Genomic DNA, 10,429 nt, shown 5'->3' on the forward strand with positions numbered 1-10,429 from the left:
AATATGTGTGGCAGAATATGCGATTGTATGTTGTTGATTGTATGATGTTTAGATTGTACCATCATTATATTTTTGTACCATATTCTTGCAAATAAATTATTAATATTATAAAAAGTTGGAAAGGTAAAAGTTAATAGAACAAAGGTTAAACAATTTATTTCCCATTTAAATTTGTAAAACTACAATCATAAAATATATAATAAAAACCAAATTGGACGACACAGTTCTAACTAAAACCTTTGTACCGATATATCTTTTTATGTAATTTTTTTTTTTAATCCATACATGACATGAAATATAATAAGTAAAATTCTAAACGTATACAATGTATTTAAACGCTTTTTAGTTAGAGGGCGCTCTTTGCTTACACACAGTAATGGTCAATGAGAGGTTGCCATTGACAAATACCATAAAAAATATAACCCACATAAAATGGACTAAAAGATGAACCATCAAATTTCATATTATATATATTCATTAAATATTACAATTTTGCAAATAAAAAGTTGAAAACCAATGCGCTGCAAATACAAATAGTTTGATTCAGATCTGCCTGGAGAAGCTATGATTAAACACACAAAAAATACGCGTCGTATTGTAGACCTACTAGTGTACAATTAAGTAATACAATATATATGTTTATATGATGACTTTCTCACTAAGAATATCATAAGCCTTTGCTACATCATTCGAAATGTCAGTTATAACACCTTTATGGACCAGCCAAGTGCTTCCACTTTCGCCGTTCTTGTAACATTCCACTATTCCCTTAGCGGCATCTTCCGCACTGCAAAAAAAAATTATTTATTTATTTCCTTATTTCCTATTTTTACAGTAACTTAATACTAATACAATAGAAAACTAATGTAAAACATAATATAAACATTTACATTTATGGGTACACTGCCACTGGGACCAAACTTTTTAAATTTGTTTCATTTTCTTTTTAATTATTTTTATTATTACTTTGTAGGTTAAGAAAATTGTAAATACTGTATACTTGATTGTAAATAAAATTATTTACAATTTATATATTTTTTTTGTAATATATAGCGGTTAAGTTAACGATTGGAACCTGAATGCTATGATAATACCAATTTAATTTACAAATTTATTTATTTTCAAAAACCAGTTTGATTTTGAATATTTGAAGAAGTAAAATATATATTAATACTAGTAGACTCGGCCAAACGTTGCTGTGGCTAAGATTTTTGTTTTATTACATAGTAGTAAACTATTCAAAAGAAACGGCAGAAGAACACCAATCCACCATGCTTTTTTGGTGGTTATGCCATTAAATCGTAGCTTATTTGAAACGTTGGTACTTTCAACACAGCGCCATCTGTTAGAATTGTGACTATCAAATAATAATCAAATATTTTGCAATAAAATAATATTGCGGGTATAAATTGAGATGTAAGCTATCCTATCTTCTAAGTTGGATCAAACTACACACGGTGTGCAAATTTGATTGATATCGGTTCCGTAGTTTAAGAGTCCATAGCGGACAAACAACGTTTAGTTACAATGATTAGGGCAAACTACACGCGAAACTTATTTGTTTTTTAATATTATGTGCACAGCTACCCTGAGGACCAGATAACCATATTATAGCATATGTATACGTAGTAAATGTGTCGACATTAAAAGACCTTGGGTAACAGGCGTAGACCCACGTAGTCTCCTTAAATAGATTGTCTCCTTTAAGAGGTCAATGTTGACTTCATGCTTAAAATATAAAATAGATCTTATATAGACAATTCTTTAAAAAAAAAGATGTCGTGGGACACCAGGTAGGAACGAAGTTCCTTCGGCTAATAAAGCGCAACTGTTTATGTTTTGTTGGCATAGCAACGATGTTTATTATGCGGTTAGTAATATTTTACTTTTTATAATACATTACTGCATAATAAAAATGCACCATTACACATATCACGACACATATCTTTCATCTAATCAGTTTATGGTAATTTATACGTTTTTATTAAAATAATATCATAACGAATAAAGGGATAAGATAAGAAAGAGGGAGAAATAGAAAGGTATTATACACTACTCGCTTGTGTTGACTGTCGCGCCTGCGCACGTCTCATTTAACGGTTTTATTCCACGGACTTCTTACGGTTTTACTATCACATTTTTTTCGATTCGGTCGCGCAGCAAAATCCCTATCTCCTCCAAGCCTGCCGTAAGGAACTTCGTTCCAATATTACTTTTAATAAGAAAGTTTATACATTTATTCTTTGAAACCTGTCTGTAATTGTTTGTGGTGTGATAGAACTGAATTCTAACGCTTATTATACTAAGAATATGGTTTTGGCACATTCATAATCATTATAAAAGATAAACTCTTTACCTTTGTCCAGCGTTTCTTGATAAGGCATACTGTAACCTCTGTTCAAACTCACGTCGGATTTGATCATCGAAGCTTTTAGAATTCTCAAGAATGCCTGTATTCGTAATGCCAATGCACATCGTAATAACTCGTACATTAGTTCGGGTAAAATATTCTTTCATCTGAAATGGTTCAATAGTGAAATATGGTTGACTTATTTAAGAAAATTTCATTTATCTTGATTGTAAATACAACGTGATTGAAACAACAAAAGAAATGACTTTGCGTCTCATTGTAACGTAGCTGTTAATATTTACTTAAATTTGATAAAGTTAAACCAAGCGAAACAAACTGTTATTTATGTACAAACAAACTTTAAACGTTAAGTTATTTTTCAAGTGATATGAGCTGAAAAAAAGTAATAGACGAATGAATAAAAGTCATCGATATTGCTATTACTATATTTTTTTTGTCAGCAGTCAGACCGCCCATTTTTTTGTCTTCATTTTTATAATTTTAAATTTTTTTCTGTTTTGTGAACAAAGTCATTATTATTTCTGTCGACCATTGAATAGTCGTTAATTAGTATACCAAGCAATATTTGATAAAAATAAACTACTTCTATAACTACTGTATAAAATGATTTGACTTTAACGTTGTTAATTTATAAGTCCTATGACATAATGATACTTTTAATTTTCTCCTGTTTCGTGTTATTGTGATGTGAACAAAGTGTTATTATTTACTATTGACCATTGAATAGTTGTTAATTAGTGTACCAAGCAACATTGGATAAATATAAACAGCTACTATAACTACTGTATAAACTGATTTGATTTTAACGTTGTTAATTTATAAGTCCTATGACATAATGATACTTTTAATTTTCTCCTGTTTCGTGTTATTGTGATGTGAACAAAGTGTTATTATTTACTATTGACCATTGAATAGTTGTTAATTAGTGTACCAAGCAACATTGGATAAATATAAACAGCTACTATAACTACTGTATAAACTGATTTGACTTTAACGTTGTTAATTTATAAGTCCTATGACATAATGATACTTTTAATTTTCTCCTGTTTCGTGTTATTGTGATGTGAACAAAGTGTTATTATTTACTATTGACCATTGAATAGTTGTTAATTAGTGTACCAAGCAACATTGGATAAATATAAACAGCTACTATAACTACTGTATAAACTGATTTGACTTTAACGTTGTTAATTTATAAGTCCTATGACATAATGATACTTTTAATTTTCTCCTGTTTCGTGTTATTGTGATGTGAACAAAGTGTTATTATTTACTATTGACCATTGAATAGTTGTTAATTAGTGTACCAAGCAACATTGGATAAATATAAACAGCTACTATAACTACTGTATAAACTGATTTGACTTTAACGTTGTTAATTTATAAGTCCTATGACATAATGATACTTTTAATTTTCTCCTGTTTCGTGTTATTGTGATGTGAACAAAGTGTTATTATTTACTATTGACCATTGAATAGTTGTTAATTAGTGTACCAAGCAACATTGGATAAATATAAACAGCTACTATAACTACTGTATAAACTGATTTGATTTTAACGTTGTTAATTTATAAGTCCTATGACATAATGATACTTTTAATTTTCTCCTGTTTCGTGTTATTGTGATGTGAACAAAGTGTTATTATTTACTATTGACCATTGAATAGTTGTTAATTAGTGTACCAAGCAACATTGGATAAATATAAACAGCTACTATAACTACTGTATAAAATGATTTGACTTTAACGTTGTTAATTTATAAGTCCTATGACATAATGATACTTTTAATTTTCTCCTGTTTCGTGTTATTGTGATGTGAACAAAGTGTTATTATTTACTATTGACCATTGAATAGTTGTTAATTAGTGTACCAAGCAACATTGGATAAATATAAACAGCTACTATAACTACTGTATAAACTGATTTGACTTTAACGTTGTTAATTTATAAGTCCTATGACATAATGACAAAGGCAGCTGACAGTAATGCCATTGCTGACATATACATTATACATATAACTTGACGTTTAAAGTGCATTGTATCCGATGAAGAAGTTTAATGTGTAACGCTTTAAAGTACGTTTTTCTTTTTAACGTTTTCATTTTTATCTTCATAACAGCTTTATTAACATTTCGTTGTACAAATTCGTATGAAACTATGAGGTACAAGTAACGACCTAATAAGTGTAGTACACCTACACTACAACTACTTTTTTAATTTTAGAATAAGACATGATGTTATTATATTAATACGTAACTTCCATCATACCACAGTGTACTGTTCGATGTGATACAGTTGTTTGTTATGTCAGTTTGCAAATGACCAATGCGGCTCAGTTGTTAACGTATGATTTAAGGAGCAGCTTACGACAATTAAACAATATTTTTTTAATTATAGATACCTCGTGTTTAGATAGGTCAAAGTGCATTTGAAATTAAGAATTATATACTTTTAAGATTGAGTCTCACAAAATAAATCGAATATGGGACATATTCGAATAAAAAATATTAATTAATATCATACCCCAATAGAACTGCCGAAATGTATGAGGGCATTTTTAATCGAACCATAAACGTAGAGACCTGGACAATATCTCTTCATTCCCAGAATAGATGATACGTTGATGACGGTTCCACCTTTGCCTCCTCTGTCTTTACGCATTATCTCCATTACCCTAATCGTTGAAGAAATCACACCTGTCTAAACAAACCAATTAAATTTCTTTATTTATTTCTTCTGGTAAAAATTTGTATGTGAAGTTTCATAGGACCGTTAATGTAAAATTACCTGCTGGTGATTTCGCTTCAGCCTCGACGGTCATATTTTTAAAATATCACTTACAGAAAGGTAGGTAAAATATGTTTCTAAATTTACATTTACTGCCAGTTCTCAAATCAAGGGCATAGAACGGACGAGTAGAAGAACTTTGTGCAAAGGGTTTTTTGACAAAATGTTTGTAAGCGCTTCTCATCGTGATGCGCATCACATATTAAAGCGGTTAATTATTGTAACTAAGTAAAAAAATATTAATATAACATTTCACCAGTCACGAGGCGCAGTGAATGTGAAACACGCATTGCTTGTGGGAGCGACATGCTAACACGTCATCAAGGTGAATAAAGTTAGAAAATAATGAATACACATTTACCTTGGCATGAGAGTATGGGATCTGATCTGAGAGGAACATTGGGACGAATGGGACCTTGGGACGCATGGAACCTTGAGGTAATCTATGTATACTAATGACAGGACCCACAAATGCATACGTCTAGTATTGGCTAAACCAAATTTTGTGGAATATATGGAGCTGACATACAATGCCTAAGTAACTTTAATGTAATTAATATCTTCGACTCTAAGTATACTCGAAACAGAACTAATTTGCGCGTGCGACCAACCAGGCTCCAGAAGATAAACCACTCGTTATATGGAAATTGTATACGTTTTTACAACAAACTCCCAAACGAAATTAAAGAATTATCTATCTTATAAGTATATAACTAAATAAATTCAAAACTCTCGTTAAACGTAAATTAATCAATAAAGCTTTTCATAAATTTGGCGAATATTTAAATGTACCCAATCCTTGGGATTGATTTGCTCCAGTTCAAACAATTTGTATGACTCAAAACTTAGCGAAAAAAAAGAGTAGCGGAAAGATTCTTGCCAGTTCTTTTTGCCCGCTCTACGCCCTTGACTTGCAAACTGGTAGTAAATGTAAATTTACAATTAATTTAACTTCTTTTCTGACGTTCATAAGTGTACTTGTTTTCCTATATGAATAAAGTTATTTTGAGTTTGTTATGAGAAGTGTTTTCTTAGATCTTGTAGTTTTGTGCTAACAATTAACTTACATAGTTCAAGGCGATTTCTTTCTTGAATCCATCAAAGGACTCATCAGCAATGCCTGCATTGTTCACTACAACGTCTATCCCGCCCTCTCGAGCAATGACGTTTTCGAAAGCCTTGAGGAGATGCTCTTCGATGCTGACGTCACATCGGATAAATTGCACTTTCTTCCCTTGTTTAGACAACTCCTGTACCAGATTCTTGCCTCCCTGCTCATCGACATCCAAAATTGTTACCTGGTGGTGATATTAAGGGAAACAATGTTTAGTGTAAGTGTTTAGATTTCTCATACAAATTTAGTTATGATACAATAAAATAAATTTGATTTTCGTTATCACATATTTATATACTTTAATTCGCTGGAAAGCGTTGACACAGATGAATCTGACACAGAATTAATTTTCGACAACTTTTTGAATAGGATCAAACAAATTTTATTTTATTGTAAATAACACTGCCGACGCACTTTGATATATTAGCACAAAAAACAACGTGACAACAAAGAAACTAACTCTTTAAATATTAGTATAGATTACTTTGAATCCCACTCTTTTAACTAAAGTCTGTCAAATTAAGTTGAAAGATGAAAAGAGACATAAGATTTTGCTTACACACAAATCAAATAGAAATTTGAATTTAAATAAACCGGAGGTAACAAATCGCGTACCAAGCGAACAAATCCAGCTATTCTAATAATGACGGTCAGCCGTGTCTAATTAGCTTACTAAAATATATCCATCCTTTATCCTCCCTGCTGCTGAAGAATTTCAGTAGCTGTATTGATTTTTTTATATGTAATTTCGAGGTAGTTCTTTCCGCTGTGGTTACTAACATAGTTTTGCGCGGTACAAAGACCCATATTTAATTGGGGAATATAATAGAAATATAAATATAGCTATATACTATCGATATTTAGTTAAATAAAAAAAAATTTAAAATAAAAATTTCGTCCAAAAAATAAAGATAAAATGTTAGGGGTGGACAACCCTTATCACTTCGGGGTATGAAAAATAGATAGTAGCCGATTCTCAGACCTACTGAATATGCATATAAAATTTGATAACAATCGGTCTACCCGTTTCGGAGGAGTATGGTAACTAACATTGTGACTCGAGAATTTTATATATATAAGACTAGCTGACCGGACAAACGTCGTTTTGCCATGTATATCATTTATAATACAAAAATAGGGGTTGATCGTAGAGGATTGAAAATTTAGGGTTATTTATATTTTTTAATGTTGTATCTGTATTTTATATGTAAAAAAACAAAAAAAAATTTTTTGGGGTGGACTACCCTTAGCATTTAGGGGGATAAAAAATAGATGTTGTCTGATTCTCAGACATACCCAATATGCACACAGAATTTCATGAGAATCGATCGAGCCGTTTCGGAGGAGTTTAACCTCAAACACCGCGACACGAGAATTTTATATATTAGATTATTAAGAGTTACATAACTACGAGGTTGGTACAGACACAGGTCTAAGGTACAATTTTAAGATATGGTATACTTCCTAGTACTTACTAGTTTAAAAGAAAATAGCAGGCAAAACATTAAATGTATTGAAAAAAAGCAATAAAGACGGCTATATTAGAAAATTTATTACGTACTTGGCCTCACAAAATACGTCCGTTTTGTCCTTTAAACATATTTATGAGTTCTTATCATATTAATTAAAATTAATTACACTCGCACGAACTATTACAAGTAAATTTAAATACAAAATAAAATAAGGTTCGTTATCGTATATAATATATATGTCAAATATGTCCTAATTTAACAATAAAAGAATCCTATACTTTACACATTTCATAATGGCAATTAAACGTTTTAGAATACAAAAATCTTTTACGACATTAAATAAATTTTGATAAAATATAATTCAGTGTATATGCACTTTTTTAATTAAAGTACCCTGTTGTCTCTATTGCACGCCTCGCAGTGCTCTACTCTCGACATGTCAAAAAACCCAGTCTTTCGAAACTTGAATGACTTTTTTCTCACTTATATAACACTTACAGGATAATATGAGTGCACTAAAATCGAGTTAAATAATCTATCAAGCACATATGGTATTTTTTATGAACAATTATTTTGTTTAACATAGTAAATAATAATAATAATCAATCATTCTTGGACGTCCGTCAGTCTGTGTTTATGGATCCATGTATGTGGCAGAGAAATTGGTCGAAAAATGTATCGTACCAGAATACTTTTTTTCTTATTATATAAAGTTATACCCTGGGCTGATTCCTAGTTAATTAAATTAGCGTTCTAAGTACTGTCGTTTTATTATAATTTGTAAAAAACTAAAATACGAATTTTAGTATATTTTTTCCTCACCTTAGAGTTATGGCGCCACTATATATTTTTTTATTATATTAAGTAAGTAGTAAGAAGTAAAATAAAAAAATTAAAATGTAAACGAATGATTTTTTTTTAAAATGTGAATGACCGCTATGAGGCGTGCACTTTTGGATTTTCCAAACTATTTGTTACATAGTGTTGCCGCTATGATGAAAACATGTTACAGGAGTTATCCTGTCGCTTAGGGCTCCGAGTTCTCTGCGTTATTGATTCGTTCGTTAGATACAGTCAAGACAAGCAGTTCTTGTATATATAGATCTTTCCCCGTTTTATATTTTAAATTCGTATTTTCGTTTAATAGCACATACGTCATTTTAGTCGGCAAAAAATTTAACACAAAGCAAAAACATTTATCTATTGATGTTTTTGAAGTGAAAACTTCTTTAGCGGCATTGTACACTTTTTTTGGAATGGGTAAAAAATGTTACTCGCGTCAGGACAAGTGACCTGATCGAAAATTCGTAAGACGGATGGAGAGTAGACCACAGGTGGCGCGGCGTATTTAATGTAATATAAATTGTCATGTTTGTGTCCGATAGCGCAATAAATAAATATTGTATTCTACCACATAAATAATAGTACTTTTATACTGATAATTAAAGCAATTCGTGCAAAATTATTCCCTAACCATTCCAAAATATCAAAAATGCACAACGTTAATATTCAAGTTTTCACTTCTGCCGGCACTCCCGGAGTGCAAACCGTCGTTTTTTTTTTAAAGACTTACACGCACCCTTGCTATCCAAGAATAAGATATCAAGATATCTTTCCATTAAAATCAATAAAAAATGTCGTTTTTGATTGATTTTAATGGAATTACATTTGAAAAAAAAATCCATACCTTAGCGCCCTCTTTCACAAAATCCCTGACAATACAAGCTCCTATACCCCCAGCCCCTCCAGTTACGATGGCAACTTTGTCTTGTAAACTATGCATTTTATTGAACCGTCTAGAACCGTGTGCTGTGAGAGACTGTGAGCGTTTTAATTATTTATATATAACGCATTACATTAATTTATATTCCATACGTGATAGCAACAAAAAGTTATATCTTTTAAATTTTCAATAATTATCTATCGATACTGCTTTTGCATTTAGCTTCAAGTGGATTAATACAGTTTTATCACTAACACTGCAGCCTTCAACAAAGTCAGACGTAGTTTGCGATGAGTCCGCTTCCACAATATCCTTAAATTTTTCACCACAAGAAGGAGCCATTCACGAGTATGACGCATGGTCAGCCATCGGCCCCCTCGCCATATTTTAGGGAGAGAGTTAGCAACTTTACATTTTTGTTTATACATATTATTATTTATAGTTTTTCTTTAGATTTTACATTATTTAATTTTAGTTATAGTTACATGTTTTTTTTTGTTAATTAATTATGCACTTCTTTTACTTTACCCGCTGTAGGTGTTGATATTGACTAAAATCTGCCTATAAGTGATTTTAATTTGTAAAAATGTTTTATAAACCTTGTACATACCCTAAATATATAAATATAGGAATAAACTAAAAATAAAATAGTGTTATAAAAATTATAAAATATTCAATATAAACTTGTTGTATCAGACTATGCCATTAATGCCACATCTAGTAAAAAATCAAATTCAAACATCCGTGTTTTGCTTGGTTGACTGATCAAGTTTTTTATGTCTACCCACATTTTTGGTGCTGTTCTGTTTTGTTATTTCATATATGTACCTACATCTGTGCGCTCTAATTTCTAATTTTTAATCTTAGTTTTAAATATATGTTTCTCAGTAAGTGAATTTTGTATGCAATTCTTATGAGACATAAAGTTATTCTTAAACCTAAGGTGTTTCTTTTTTTCATTG

At 30.8% G+C, this 10,429-nt stretch overlaps 1 protein-coding gene across 2 annotated transcripts; it reads right to left on the reverse strand.

The window, feature by feature from the left end:
* Positions 1-452: 452 nt before the first annotated feature.
* On the reverse strand, positions 453-9,585 carry LOC125059852 (15-hydroxyprostaglandin dehydrogenase [NAD(+)]-like). 2 transcript variants are annotated; one of them, XR_007118734.1, is made up of 6 exons: positions 9,432-9,585; positions 6,226-6,456; positions 4,895-5,071; positions 2,357-2,517; positions 565-787; positions 453-523 (listed from the first exon to the last, which is right to left on the reverse strand). XR_007118734.1 is itself a non-coding variant. In XM_047664494.1 (5 exons), the coding sequence occupies exons 1-5, from the start codon at positions 9,525-9,527 to the stop codon at positions 640-642; spliced, it is 813 nt and encodes a 270-aa protein (XP_047520450.1). In that variant the 5' UTR covers positions 9,528-9,585; the 3' UTR covers positions 453-639. The 2 variants fall into 2 exon arrangements, 1 of the variants encoding a protein (XP_047520450.1); XM_047664494.1 differs by having other exon boundaries at positions 453-787.
* Positions 9,586-10,429: the final 844 nt, after the last annotated feature.

This window comes from Pieris napi, chromosome 20, assembly GCF_905475465.1.
Source record: "Pieris napi chromosome 20, ilPieNapi1.2, whole genome shotgun sequence".
Taxonomy (NCBI): domain Eukaryota; kingdom Metazoa; phylum Arthropoda; class Insecta; order Lepidoptera; family Pieridae; genus Pieris; species Pieris napi.